Source organism: Danio aesculapii, chromosome 8 (genome assembly GCF_903798145.1).
Source record: "Danio aesculapii chromosome 8, fDanAes4.1, whole genome shotgun sequence".
NCBI lineage: Eukaryota > Metazoa > Chordata > Actinopteri > Cypriniformes > Danionidae > Danio > Danio aesculapii.
In genome coordinates, this window is record NC_079442.1 from 54,969,559 (window position 1) to 54,985,436 (window position 15,878).

The window sequence follows — 15,878 nt, forward strand, 5'->3', positions numbered from 1 at the left end:
CAGATTATTCTGCTGTCGCCATAGTCAGATTATTCTGCTTCCTCCATTGTCAGATTATTCTGCTGTCGTCATTGTCAGATTATTCTGCTGTCGCCATTGTCAGATTATTCTGCTGTCGCCATTGTCAGATTATTCTGCTTCCTCCATTGTCAGATTATTCTGCTTCCTCCATTGTCAGATTATTCTGCTGTCGCCATTGTCAGATTATTCTGCTGTCGCCATTGTCAGATTATTCTGCTGTCGCCATTGTCAGATTATTCTGCTGTCCTCCATTGTCAGATTATTCTGCTGTCGCCATTGTCAGATTATTCTGCTGTCGCCATTGTCAGATTATTCTGCTGTCGCCATAGTCAGATTATTCTGCTGTCGCCATTGTCAGATTATTCTGCTGTCGCCATTGTCAGATTATTCTGCTGTCGCCATTGTCAGATTATTCTGCTGTCGCCATTGTCAGATTATTCTGCTGTCGCCATTGTCAGATTATTCTGCTGTCGCCATTGTCAGATTATTCTGCTGTCGCCATTGTCAGATTATTCTGCTGTCGCCATAGTCAGATTATTCTGCTGTCGCCATTGTCAGATTATTCTGCTGTCCTCCATTGTCAGATTATTCTGCTTCCTCCATTGTCAGATTATTCTGCTGTCGCCATTGTCAGATTATTCTGCTGTCGCCATTGTCAGATTATTCTGCTGTCGCCATTGTCAGATTATTCTGCTTCCTTTATTGTCAGATTATTCTGCTTCCTCCATTGTCAGATTATTCTGCTGTCGCCATTGTCAGATTATTCTGCTGTCGCCATTGTCAGATTATTCTGCTGTCGCCATTGTCAGATTATTCTGCTGTCGCCATTGTCAGATTATTCTGCTGTCGCCATTGTCAGATTATTCTGCTGTCGCCATTGTCAGATTATTCTGCTTCCTTTATTGTCAGATTATTCTGCTTCCTCTATTGTCAGATTATTCTGCTGTCGCCATTGTCAGATTATTCTGCTGTCGCCATAGTCAGATTATTCTGCTGTCGCCATTGTCAGATTATTCTGCTGTCGCCATAGTCAGATTATTCTGCTGTCGCCATTGTCAGATTATTCTGCTGTCGCCATTGTCAGATTATTCTGCTGTCGCCATAGTCAGATTATTCTGCTGTCGCCATAGTCAGATTATTCTGCTGTCGCCATTGTCAGATTATTCTGCTGTCGTCATTGTCAGATTATTCTGCTGTCCTCCATTGTCAGATTATTCTGCTGTTACCATTGTCAGATTATTCTGCTGTCGCCATAGTCAGATTATTCTGCTGTCCCCATTGTCAGATTATTCTGCTGTCACCATAGTCAGATTATTCTGCTGTCGCCATTGTCAGATTATTCTGCTGTTACCATTGTCAGATTATTCTGCTGTCGCCATAGTCAGATTATTCTGCTGTCGCCATTGTCAGATTATTCTGCTGTCGCCATTGTCAGATTATTCTGCTGTTACCATTGTCAGATTATTCTGCTGTCGCCATTGTCAGATTATTCTGCTGTTACCATTGTCAGATTATTCTGCTGTCGCCATTGTCAGATTATTCTGCTGTCACCATAGTCAGATTATTCTGCTGTCGCCATAGTCAGATTATTCTGCTGTCGCCATAGTCAGATTATTCTGCTGTCGCCATTGTCAGATTATTCTGCTGTCGTCATTGTCAGATTATTCTGCTGTCCTCCATTGTCAGATTATTCTGCTGTTACCATTGTCAGATTATTCTGCTGTCGCCATAGTCAGATTATTCTGCTGTCCCCATTGTCAGATTATTCTGCTGTCGCCATAGTCAGATTATTCTGCTGTCGCCATTGTCAGATTATTCTGCTGTCCCCATTGTCAGATTATTCTGCTGTCCTCCATTGTCAGATTATTCTGCTGTTACCATTGTCAGATTATTCTGCTGTCGCCATAGTCAGATTATTCTGCTGTCCCCATTGTCAGATTATTCTGCTGTCGCCATAGTCAGATTATTCTGCTGTCGCCATTGTCAGATTATTCTGCTGTCCCCATTGTCAGATTATTCTGCTGTCGCCATAGTCAGATTATTCTGCTGTCGCCATTGTCAGATTATTCTGCTGTCGCCATAGTCAGATTATTCTGCTGTCGCCATTGTCAGATTATTCTGCTGTCGCCATTGTCAGATTATTCTGCTGTCGCCATAGTCAGATTATTCTGCTGTCGCCATTGTCAGATTATTCTGCTGTCACCATAGTCAGATTATTCTGCTGTCGCCATTGTCAGATTATTCTGCTGTCGCCATTGTCAGATTATTCTGCTGTCGCCATTGTCAGATTATTCTGCTGTCGCCATTGTCAGATTATTCTGCTGTCGCCATTGTCAGATTATTCTGCTGTCGCCATAGTCAGATTATTCTGCTGTCGCCATTGTCAGATTATTCTGCTGTCGCCATTGTCAGATTATTCTGCTGTCGCCATAGTCAGATTATTCTGCTGTCGCCATTGTCAGATTATTCTGCTGTCGCCATTGTCAGATTATTCTGCTGTTACCATTGTCAGATTATTCTGCTTCCTCCATTGTCAGATTATTCTGCTTCCTCCATTGTCAGATTATTCTGCTGTCGCCATTGTCAGATTATTCTGCTGTCGCCATAGTCAGATTATTCTGCTGTCGCCATTGTCAGATTATTCTGCTGTCGCCATTGTCAGATTATTCTGCTGTTACCATTGTCAGATTATTCTGCTTCCTCCATTGTCAGATTATTCTGCTTCCTCCATTGTCAGATTATTCTGCTGTCGCCATTGTCAGATTATTCTGCTGTCGCCATTGTCAGATTATTCTGCTGTCGCCATTGTCAGATTATTCTGCTTCCTTTATTGTCAGATTATTCTGCTTCCTCCATTGTCAGATTATTCTGCTGTCGCCATTGTCAGATTATTCTGCTGTCGCCATAGTCAGATTATTCTGCTGTCGCCATTGTCAGATTATTCTGCTGTCGCCATTGTCAGATTATTCTGCTGTCGCTATTGTCAGATTATTCTGCTGTCGCCATTGTCAGATTATTCTGCTGTCGCCATTGTCAGATTATTCTGCTGTCGCCATTGTCAGATTATTCTGCTTCCTTTATTGTCAGATTATTCTGCTTCCTCCATTGTCAGATTATTCTGCTGTCGCCATTGTCAGATTATTCTGCTGTCGCCATAGTCAGATTATTCTGCTGTCGCCATTGTCAGATTATTCTGCTGTCGCCATAGTCAGATTATTCTGCTGTCGCCATTGTCAGATTATTCTGCTGTCGCCATTGTCAGATTATTCTGCTGTCGCCATAGTCAGATTATTCTGCTGTCGCCATAGTCAGATTATTCTGCTGTCGCCATAGTCAGATTATTCTGCTGTCGCCATTGTCAGATTATTCTGCTGTCGTCATTGTCAGATTATTCTGCTGTCCTCCATTGTCAGATTATTCTGCTGTTACCATTGTCAGATTATTCTGCTGTCGCCATAGTCAGATTATTCTGCTGTCCCCATTGTCAGATTATTCTGCTGTCGCCATAGTCAGATTATTCTGCTGTCGCCATTGTCAGATTATTCTGCTGTCACCATAGTCAGATTATTCTGCTGTCGTCATTGTCAGATTATTCTGCTGTCCTCCATTGTCAGATTATTCTGCTGTTACCATTGTCAGATTATTCTGCTGTCGCCATAGTCAGATTATTCTGCTGTCGTCATTGTCAGATTATTCTGCTGTCGCCATTGTCAGATTATTCTGCTGTCGCCATTGTCAGATTATTCTGCTGTTACCATTGTCAGATTATTCTGCTGTCGCCATTGTCAGATTATTCTGCTGTTACCATTGTCAGATTATTCTGCTGTCGCCATTGTCAGATTATTCTGCTGTTACCATTGTCAGATTATTCTGCTGTCGTCATTGTCAGATTATTCTGCTGTCCTCCATTGTCAGATTATTCTGCTGTCGCCATAGTCAGATTATTCTGCTGTCGTCATTGTCAGATTATTCTGCCGTCGCCATTGTCAGATTATTCTGCTGTCGCCATTGTCAGATTATTCTGCTGTCCTCCATTGTCAGATTATTCTGCTGTCGCCATTGTCAGATTATTCTGTTTTAAGGAGAAACTCTCTTCATTATTTCTGAAAACGCTTCTTGATTTCAGAGTTTGCAGATATCTGGACTAGAAGCAAGACAGAAACTCTGAGTAAGAAAAGGATTTTAAAGTAAAGATAAATATAAACACACATCTGGTTAATGGAGTGTTCTGCTTCTGTCAGGCGTTCTCTTGTGTCTGAAGCGCAGAAGCGTCTGACCCCTGAGCTGAGACAGTGCATTTCTCCAGGTTTTGTCCTCTTTGAAGCTCTTTGAGCAGCACCACATTAAGAGCTGAAAGATCTTCAAAGGTTTCTGAGTGCAGATTTAACCTTAAGAGATGCAGCGAGTCTCGCTCCTCTACATGAGAATATCTACTGTATGCTCTGCTTCTGCGAACAGCCCCGTGCTCCTGAAGCAGACGCTTCTCTACATGAGAATATCTACTGTATGCTCTGCTTCTGCGAACAGCCCTGTGCTCCTGAAGCAGACGCTTCTCTACATGAGAATGAAGCACTCGCTGTTCCTCCGGGGAGGCGTACAGTAGACGCATGAAAGAGACGCTTTAAGACATCAAACAGTCTGAAAGGAAGAGCGTCTCCTGAGAGGAACAATGAGAGTCAAGTTAAAGAGAGAGACGCTCCTCAGATCTCCGCTTTAGCAGATGTGTGACGCCGTTTAGAGAGACACTGATGATGAAGAGAGCCTCCTTCAGGAGATCTAGAGAACCGCAGAGTGGAAATGGAGAAGATTAGAAACATGCAGAGATATCAAACCTGCGTCACACACTGAAAAACAGGCTTTCCTTACTGTTTCAGTCCTGTATCTAAATCAAATATTAAAAGAATCTACATCAAGAAGCATTTTCTAGACATTCTCTGAGACTAGAGTGAGCCGTCAGGCCGTGTTTAGTGATAGGAGCATGATGGGAATGTTCTCCAGAGTGTGAATGGGGTCCGAATTAAAGCATTTCTTATACAGTTCTTATAACCGTTCTGCTGTGGAGCTGCATGCTTTATCCTCCTCCTTTTTCCTCAGCGAAGGAAAGAAAGTTGCACACTTTGTGTTTTGGTGAGCAGTTTTGTTTGTGGTGTTAGTGGACGGCTACGGTGATGGGATGCTATACTCAAGTTGGTGAGCGGGGGGTGTTACAGATTGTACACTGTAAAACCCAAAAAGCTAAGGTAACTCAAACCGTTTGAGGAAACCGATTCCAAGTTCAAGAACTACCCCTAATGAGTACTGTGAACTTAATCCATTTGAGTAAATGAAGCAATTTGAGCACAGTTAAACCTGATAAATGAAGAGAACTCAAACCAACCGAGTACTGTAAAACACAATAAGTTAAAGCAACTCAAACCATTTGAGGACACTGATTGCAACAAACCATTTGAGTTACAAACTAGTCTATTTCAGTACTGTGAACTTACTCCATTTAAGTTCAGGTAATGAGGTATTATTAACTCATTACCTTCAACACTGAGCTCAAAACTCTCTTCAAATGAGTAGAACTAACTTTCAGTCAATTCTGAGTTAACTACACTCATTTCATTTGATAAAGTTGACTGTTGGGTTTTACAGTGTAAGCTGAGGACCGGGTGGGGTGGGGGGTGGAATTACAGGAGATTTCCGGGAGAAACAACAAAACGGGAGGGTGGTGGGAGGTCTGAAATACGGGAGACTGCTAGGAACAATGGGAGTGTTGGGAGGTTTGGTTACTTTTAGATTAGATTAGATTCATCTTTACTGCCATTACACATGTACAAGTACAAGACAACGAACTGCAGTTCAGGTCTAACCAGCAGTGCAATAGCAGCAAGTGCAGGATACAGGTATCAGTTATAGTGTGCAGTTATAGAAAAACTATGGTGATATTTACAGATGGATGTACACTCTCAGAAATAGAGGTACAGGAGCTGTCACTGGGGCAGGACCTTTTCAAAAGATACATATTTGTACCCAAAGGGTCCACAGTGGTACCTCGAAGGTGCATATCAGTGTCCAAATGTACATAAAAAGTACCTTTGAGGTACCATTATGGACCCTTAAGGTACAAATATGTACCTTTTTAAAAAGGTACTGCCCCAGTGCCTCCTGTACCTTTATTTCTGAGAGTGTACTATCAACATTATATACAGGTATGAACAGAGATGTACAGTAAATGAATATATGTACAGGATGCTATTAATAATCAGGAGTGTGCAGAGAGATGAACATGATTAGAAATGTCCATGTGCAGTGGGTATGTCCAGTTCATATAAGTGAATCAGTGCAGTGAATATGTGCAAATGTAAATGTGCAAATGTTAAACAGTGCAGTGACTGTGAGGAGTTTAATTCACTTATGTGTTTCATTGGCCACTCAATGTAAGGGTGAAGCTACTTCATCTCAATGGCATCCAGGGGTCTTCGTTGCCTAGAGGGCTTAAGAGCTCATTGTTCAGGAGGGACCTCATGGGCTCTGTTCAGAGGGATTTCAGTAAGAGATGTTTGTACAGTGGCGAGTTGTTCTTCCCACATACATTTATCAGGTTTTACTGCCTTGACGTCGCCGCGCTTCATTGGCTCATGCGGACCTTAATGTGTGTCTTTGGAAATTTTGAAAGGTTGTCTCTCTGTCGAGTCTGTCCGGGGGCTTCAGAAAGCATGCATTACGGCAGTGGTCTATATCATTCCCATCGTGAGATACTGAGCGGATGTTTGAAAGAGAACACTAGGGTATTTGCACAACCCCAGTTCTCTGAGAACAGAGCAAGGTATCTCAGCAAGCTTCCCTTCATGCATTACACTCAGGAAGAGCGTGCTTCAAACGCCAATTCAGGGAATCAGATGGACATGGTGTAACTGGTGCATCCATAGCCTGTCATGGCTGGAGTGCTCTGCTCTCAGAAAACCAGGGTTACGCAAGCACCCTAATGCTTCGTCACAGTTCTGCTTGGTGTTTACACTACTCCGACATCTTCAACTCATAAACATGTGTCATTCTGAAAACTCTGAAGACCCTGCATTACTGTCGCTGCTGTTTCAGAGTAGATGGAGGGAAATGCAGAGAAACTATTGAAGATGAAGGCATAGCTATGCACAGTCACTCTCTGATTGGTCTTCTGGATGATTGAATATTGTTCCCTTGATTCGTCAAGTCCTGATCACATGACCATGACACAACAAGCCTTAAGAATAGAGGTGACAGGGCTTTTGTGGCTCTTCAGAACATTTAGACACGTCTTTATGGACCAGCTATTAAAGGTCTCCTGAAGCGCTTTGAAATGTACATTTTATTCAGTGTTTGATGTAATCTCAACCAAAACATGGAGAGGGTGGGACATGGAGTAGCTCCTCCCCTTTTTAAAAACAGCCAATAGTGTTTTGTTTTCATCACCGCGGTGCCAGTGAGAGGGGTTAAATCGTGTTGAAGTGGGCGGGGCATGTCATATACTAGAGAGCATTTGATTGGTCAGAAGATTAGATGAGAAACTGAAGTGGATGAGGAGACGTAAATAAAACTGTTGATCCATTTAGGAGAAGAGACAAACTGCCCATTTTACATGTTTATATCAGTTTATATCTTCTAAACATGAGTTTAGTCTTTATATTTAGCTTATAGATGTGCTAATAATGAACAATACTGACACTAACAGCTAAAAGCTTTGTGTTGAGTTCATGAGTTCTTTAAGTAAACAGTACGGTAAGCTGGTTTCATCTTTGGTTTTATTTGGACTTTAACCAGTTTGGATTCCTGTAAATGAATGTGTGACATCTCGTCTGTGAAAGCTGTTATATTAATACATTTACCTTACTTATAACTAGAGTGAACAGCACCTGACTGGAGTGGATTGTCAGGATGCACAGATGAACGTTGGTGTTACTGTGATTAATGAGTGTTTACTCTGTCTGCAGGAGTGATCCGCGAGACGTTCCACCGGGACCGGGATCAGATGGTTCCTGTGACGCTGCTGGCCATCGCTGTGATCTTGGCCTTCAGCATGGGCGCCATCTTCAGCGGGATCCTGGTGTACTGTGTGTGTGACCACCACCGCCGCCGGGACTTCCCCATGTCAGGACGCAAAGAGAAGGACTGTGTGCCGTCCCGCCGCGGCTCCATGAACAGCGTGACCAAGCTGACGGGGCTGTTCGAGACGCAGTCTAAAGACGGGCATGCGGAGCAGATGCTGACCCCGCTGATGAACGGCCGGCTGGCCAACGGGCGGATGCTGATTAAAGCGGAGCAGCACTTGGACCTGTCCGCCCTGCCCACACCCGAGTCCACACCGCTGCAGCCACGCCGCAAGCCTAGCAGGGGGAGCCGTGAGTGGGAGCGCAACCAGAACCTGATCAATGCCTGCACCAAAGAGCTGTCATCAATGGGATCGCCGGTGATCCCAACAGAGCTGCCGCTGCGGGCATCCCCAGGCCACATCTCCAGCGTGGTGGTGCTGCCACTGCCCCCACACCAGCCGTACCAGCACGAGTACGTAGAGCACCCGCAGCAGCGTCCCGAGGATCCAGCGGCCACGCTGGAGTTCCACACGCTACGGAGCCCGTGCCGTGGTGCGGAGGAGGAGGCAGTGCCGCCGAGGGTGCCCCAGCGGGAGGCGTCACTGGTGCCGCCTGCTGTCCCACAGATGGGCAAACGGCTAGATATGCACTCCTCCATGTACGCCCGCGGGTTCCCCATGAGCTCCGGCCTGAAGAAGCAGCACAACACCAACTCCTCCAACTCCTCACACATGTCCAGGAACCACAGCTTCCGTGTGGAGACGCCTCCGCCTGCCCCGCAGCGCGTGGACTCCATGCAGGTCTCCTCTCCGGGGCTCAGCCTCGGCCTCTCCCACCACCCCAGCCTCAGCTCTTTCGGCTCTCTGCCCCGCTGCGGATCCCGGCAGATGAAGCCCGACGTGCCGCCCAAACCCTCGGCCGTGTCCTACTGCAGCAAAGCCACATCCGGAGACTCCTGCACATAATCCACAGCGGGAGAACACACGGGGAACAGCTCAGTGTGTCTGCGGTGTACAGCCCTGTACAGGAAACGCAGATCACCTTTCCTTTCTGTTTGTTTTGGTTTTGTATATTTTTTAATACGTACACATCGGGCTGACGAGTCCCCGAGCGCAAACACACCGAGAGGAGGAACTCTTGAAGATTTACTCAGCGCTTCGTCCTGATTAAAGCAGGGCTGAGGTTCGTTTTCTGCCAAAAGCACATGGAGACGGGTGGAGATGTACGTCACGAGGAGCCCGTCATTATCCAGCTCTCGGACAGTAAACTGTGAAGATCTGCCCGTCTCTGCGCTGCTGTTCCTGGACAAAGCAATGGAGTTCTGCCTTGGTGCAAGAGTTCAACACGTCTACTGAAGCGGTCGGCTAAATAACACGTGACTGTTAATACTAATAGCAGGTTGTATTTATTTTTAATAAAGTGCTTTTGCAGAGAGAGCGTCTCTTGTAGGCTCAAGCGAGGCGGGAGCGATGGGTTTAATTTGAATTAATCGAGTGTGAAATTATTTAAAGTCATTAAACTGGAGCCAGCACTTCTGTCCACTAACTCTTTGGACGTTGCTAAGCAAACTCTGAGGTGTCGGGAAGCCGTGCCAGAGAGGATCGTGGGTAAATCAGACACACAGGAGCGGTCCGTCTGCGCTAGTCTGTCCGCAGAGTGCCATTCTGAAGGAACACACAGACGACATGCGTGTGTGTGTGTGTGCAGACGCTGGCTTTATGCTTTCAGATGTATGGGTTCCTCTAACACACACACACACACACACACACACATGTTAGTTTTGGGGGTTTATGATGACTCTGCATAGATCTAATGTATTTTATACTGTAAAACAGTTTATTAATATACAGCCCTGCCCCGTAACCCTCACAGCAAACCTGAGAAATTCTCATCTATTTTTAAGCATTTTAATTACAAGGACACACGGCATGTCCTCATAAACCACCATCAATCAGGCGTACCCATGTCGTTATACACGTGTGACCTTGTAAACCACCAAAACCAACACACACACACACACACACACACACACACACACACACACACGTGCACAGGCCCATGGTTGAATCCTGTCCAGCAAGCCTGTTTTCCTCCTTCCACCTGTAAATTTGTGCCTTACACCCCTGAGTAGTGACGCGTGTGTTAGCTGTTAACTGTCGTAGTTCTGATGATGATGATGATGATGATGATGATGTTTGTTTCTCTCGTTTGATTAAAAAAACACACAAAACACAAAAAAACATGTAATTGCTGAATGTAGGTGTTGTCGTTGTCGACTCTGGTCCCTCTGCTAACCACACACGACTCGTGCTTGAGTTCTGATCGTGCCAATGAAGCGTTGGAGTCGGAGGAGTGTCGTCTGGTTTCCTTTGTCCTTTTGTACTCCTCTAAAGTCCAGATGAGGTGTGTACACTGTTTGTAGATGACGTGGATCCGGCTGCTCAGAGGCAATAAGAGAAAAACACAGGAGTGAATCCGAGACGACGCTTCTCCCGAACACACACACACACACACACACACCAGCTCTAATGTATATGATCAAACACAGTTTGTAGGCAGTGAATACAGGCTGGCTCCTGTGTAGATATGCACTTCAGTAACATTAGGAAAGGGATTAATGTTTTCAATGTTTGTGACAGATTCCCATTAATATAATTTTCTAGCTCTATGGTCGTGACGTGATACGAGCGATTGTTATTTAACTATTTTGACACACGTTCTCTTGAAGTTGACGTTTGTAGATGTTGGCCTGACCGGCTCCGCCTCCTCCTGTTGTGGGCGGGGTCTCCTGTGTGGTGCCTTCGCTCCGTCGCCCTCCAGACTCCAGTACTCCTGTATGATACGGTTTTGTCACGGGTCTCTCCCACGTCTGATTCACAGCTAAATGTATGTTGTAAAGAAATTCTCTTTAATAAATGGAAAAGTAATAAAGCATTGAGATGGTGTTCACAGAGCGGCTGTGGTGTGTGTGATTGATCTGTTGTGTTCAGTGTTTGAGTGTCAGGTGTGTGTTCTCGGCCTCTCCGTGCCCTCTTCTTCACTGAGATATGTAGGACAGCACCTCGCAGGCTGATTGAGGTCTGTAAACTGACCCTGGATCAGCCGTGACCTGCAGAACCTGCGCTTGTTTACTGAGTGAGATGTGGATCTGATCATGCTCAGATGGAGAAACAGGTTGCATCCTAAATTACACACGATACACTTCTGCACTCAACAGTGCGGTGTAAGATTTTAGTGTGGAAGACTAACGTTACTTTACTACACAGAAACTCAAGCCGTTTCCCAGATACTGTTTAACAGTTGGCAAATTAGTGAAATAAATGATTAAACTAAACTGCAGCTATCATGAGTACAGCTGTGTTCAACATCAGGAGGCGGCAAGATCCCTTATGAGGGACAGTTTCACATTCAGAATATTTAATAAATAAAATAATCCAACCTGAGCTGCAAATAGCTCCTCCCCTTTACAAGTAGCTCCTCCCCTTCACCAGTAGCTCCTCCTCTTTATCAGCAGCTCCTCCCCTTCACAAGTAGCTCCTCCTCTTCATCAGTAGCTCCTCCCCTTCACAAGTAGCTTCTCCTCTTCATCACTAGCTCCTCCCCTTCACAAGTAGCTCCTCCTCTTCATCAGTCACTCCTCCTCTTCACCAGTAGCTCCTCCCCTTCACTAGTAGCTTCTCTTCATCAGTAGCTCCTCCCCTTCACAAGTAGCTCCTCCCCTTCATCAGGAGCTTCTCCTCTTCATCAGTAGCTTCTCCTCTTCATCAGTAGCTCCTCCCCTTCATCAGTAGCTTCTCCTCTTCATCAGTCGCTCCTCCTCTTCATCAGCAGCTCCTCCTCTTCATCAGCAGCTCCTCCTTTTCATCAGTCGCTCCTCCTCTTCATCAGTCGCTCCTCCTCTTCATCAGCAGCTCCTCTTCATCAGTAGCTCCTCCTCTTCATCAGCAGCTCCTCCTCTTCATCAGTAGCTTCTCCTCTTCATCAGTAGCTCCTCCTCTTCATCAGTAGCTCCTCCTTTTCATCAGCAGCTCCTCCTCTTCATCAGCAGCTCCTCCTCTTCACCAGCAGCTCCTCTTCATCAGTAGCTCCTCCTCTTCATCATTACCCAGTTATTTTAATCAGCTGAATAAGCTCGTCATCTGAGTATGTAAGGTGCTCTTATTTAGGCTTTTCAGTATGAATGCACTCCTTACACTGTTAATTATAAGAATAGACGCAGCTACAGGTTTACAGTTTAATATAAACATCATTATTTGGTCATTCTGAATATCTTAAACCTCCAGCAAATGATCTTCCTCTGTAGTGTTTCTGTCATATTTTTAATTTAAAGATGTTGAAGTGAACACAAGGTGTTGAAACATTGATTTCAGTATGTTGATGAGCTTTAACTGAAGCTGAATATTGAGTAGGGGGCGGGGTTTTCTGTTTGCACATCATTCCCTTATATTGACCTAACTGTGAGAGGGGCGTGGCATCATCAGAGAAGGAGCCAATCCAGACGCAGAAGCTCAGACTGAAGATCAATCTTTTTTTTTCCAGAGGACTTAATTTTCAAAGGCCTCATTTAAATGGGTTAACTGTTCACCAAAACAATAAGAGTCATCGTAAATGTTGATTTCACACAGACTTTAATCTATACCGGCTGCAATAGCAAACATGAGGTGTTGTGTGGTAGGATGCCAAAATCGAAAGTCCAAAAATAGAAAAGTTCAATTTTCCCGTACACCACACTGCTGTAATGCCAACTGCAGACGTCTTTGGCTAACAGCCATCAGAGGAGCTGAATGGAGTGAGGAGCTGATTATAAATGCTGGACTCTGCAGTTCTCCTGTTATATCAGGTGAGTTCCCGCTCTGCTGGATCAGACACATCACTGGATTATGATCGCAGCAGTGATTTCAGCAGAAACAGTTCAACATGGTGAATTAACCTGTGCACACTGAATGCTCAGAGTGAACTGTAAACATGTGTGTCCACATACCCTGCTGTACAGGAGCAGTTCACTGTCAGAATGCAGTAGTTCTGCTTGTTGATGATGACCCAGGTCTTGTCCAGCTCCGTCTTCTGTACTTGTCTTTGACTAAGCAGAACCTCTGTGTTTAGCTCTACATAGTGTTGAATCTGGTCATCATGGAGCTTTATCTCCTGCACATGACCACACACAACAACACTGTAGACATCCAAACACTTGTAGATCTTTAACTTCTCTCCTGTAAAATCACTTGGAGTTTCAGTGAGAGAGCTGTATATTTGGGGCTGGATGCTCGGCCATTTGGTCTCCATCCAATATCCAGTGGGAGGGATGCTATCGCTAATGGAGCTGTCAGATGAACGCCGCTCACTTTAACATTAATTTAGCTGAAACACTGTGCTTATCACTGGGTGACGAGCTGTTATAATACACTGAATGCATTATGGAAATAATATATATAATATGTAATCAATATAACTGATCTCTAATACAACAACAGACTCTGAACCGCATCGGCTGTCATTCCCTCACTGTAAATGCTAGCGCTCCTGTTCTTTTCTGCAACCTCGCTGCGAACGCATCCTGAATGTTTACACACTGGTAACTCGACAATAACCTGTACCTTATAGAATAAACACTTCAAAGTGTTCAAAAGGAGAGGAATGGGTTTCTGAATCTTTATTTTCTCTTCTTATAAACTTATACATAATTCTAGAGTTACATGGAGAAAAAGACCTCCATTCTCTAAATAACTCCCCTAATCTACTGAACACGAGACAGAAACACTGTGGGAGAACTTCATTCTGCAATAACTGTGAATATCTCAATCTCAGATCAGAATATTATCACGTTTATTTATTATTAATTCACCTAAAAGTGATCCCGTGTGTGTGTGTGTGTGTGTGTGTGCGTGTGGTCTTGATATGCTCATACAGTGACAGGCCTTGATAAACTATTGCTCCATTATGCTGCAAACTGAACTGACTTCACTAAAAGTCAACTATAATCCTAATCCAACACTGCGGATCCTGCGATATGACGATCGTGGATGCATACTTTACTGTGTGTGTGTGTGTGTGTGTGTGTGTGTGTGTGTGTGTGTGTGTGTGTGTGTGCTGCTCTGGAGCTCCAGTGTGCAGTAAATCCCTCCTGCGCCTTTAGAGCTGTTTTTGGGGATCACACAGACTGAACGCTTCTGGCAGAAAAACAGCAGCTTAAAGAGAGTTCAGAATTACCACACACACACACACACACACACACACACACACACACACACACACACACACACACACATAAACACACGCACGCACGCACGCACACACACACGCGAGCTGCAGACTCTCTCATCACTCTCTCTGCTGTTTTTCTGGCCCTGATTTGATCATCTGTTAATCAATCTCTCCCAAATCAGAAAAGGCTGGGAGAGACTAAATGAAAGTAGTGATTTCCAGATGTACTTTGACTTGTGTTTATCGATATGAACACACAATATTTGATGATTATCTGGTCATCTTCAGTTCATGTGTAAATCTCCATCCTCTCCTGTCATTCAGAGCTCAACACACTCCAGAAACAGTGCCAGGAGCAGTTTAGAGCAGTGATCAGGTGAACTGCTGAATAATGATGTGATGTGACACGGGTGATGTCCACAGGTGAGTGTGATTATGAAGCAGCATCAGTAAAGGTCTAGTCCTTTAGGAGCAGAGATGGGCCGAGGATCGCCAGTTTGAGCACAGATACGAGAGAAAATGAGTGAACTGTGTAAACACAATGTTCCTCAGAGAAAGAGAGGAAGACATGTGGATATTTCACCTTCAACAGTGCAGAACATCATTAAAGATTGAAGAATCTGGAGGAGTTTCAGTGCGTAAAGGACAAGAGCGCAAGCCTAAGCTGAACAACCGTGACCTCCGACCCCTCAGGGGGCGCCGCATCAAGAATCCTCATTCATCTATAAGCCAGATCAGCACATGGGCTCAGGACTACTGCGGTAAACCTTTGTCAAGCACCACAATACAGAGTCACATCCACAAACGCCAGAGAAAACTACTGTGGCAAAAGGAAGCCCTATGTTAACAGTGTCCAGACGCGACTTCTCTGGGCTCAGAGGCATCAGGGATGGATCATCACACAGTGGACACGTGTGTAAACTGACAGCAGACTCTACGTCTCTGTGTGAGATTGACGAATATATGACTGATGTGTGTGTGTCTGTCTGTGTGTGTTTCAATGTAAATGTGTGTGTGTGTGTGTGTGTGTGTGTGCCCGTATGTCTATGATGTGTGGCTGTGATTGGCCTATATATGTGTATACACTATACACATATATATGTATACACACACACATCACTGACACACACGCACATACACACTATGACTGAAACACACACATTTACATGGAAACACACACAGACACACACACACAGCAGATCATGGTTTATTCCTCCTGATCCTCAGCGCAGGAGACTAGACAGCACAGTGTGTGTGTGTGTGTGCGTGTGTGTGTGTGTGTTTCCACATCTTCTGTTTCTGAACACTGAAGTGCCTTTAAAGCAAACGCAGATCTGTGTGTGTGTGTGTGTGTGTGTGTGTGTGTAAGCGGAGTAAACCTGCAGCTGGGGGATTTACTGCATGGATTTCTCCGCGGGTACCTGGATTTAGGAAACAGGATTAGTGGGTGTGTAATTATGGCTGCTGAAGGGTGTGTGTGTGTGTGTGTGTGTGTGTGTCAGCTTTAAGAATTGATGAATTCTGCCCTAATTTCAGAGTTCTTGGCTGAGCTGAATATGAAGGAAAACTCAGGAGGAGAAACAAGCTGCTCTGATCTGAACACAC

At 44.8% G+C, this 15,878-nt stretch overlaps 1 protein-coding gene across 2 annotated transcripts in view; it reads left to right on the forward strand.

Annotated features, from left to right (window-relative positions):
• The window catches only part of sema6a (sema domain, transmembrane domain (TM), and cytoplasmic domain, (semaphorin) 6A), a 98,663-nt gene extending 87,640 nt beyond the window's left edge, over positions 1–11,023 (forward strand). For both annotated transcript variants that reach the window (XM_056464237.1, XM_056464238.1), the window contains one exon: positions 7,974–11,023. In XM_056464237.1, the coding sequence (XP_056320212.1) occupies positions 7,974–9,037 (1,064 nt within the window). In that variant the 3' untranslated portion in view covers positions 9,038–11,023. The remainder of the gene's footprint in view (positions 1–7,973) is intronic.
• Positions 11,024–15,878: the final 4,855 nt, after the last annotated feature.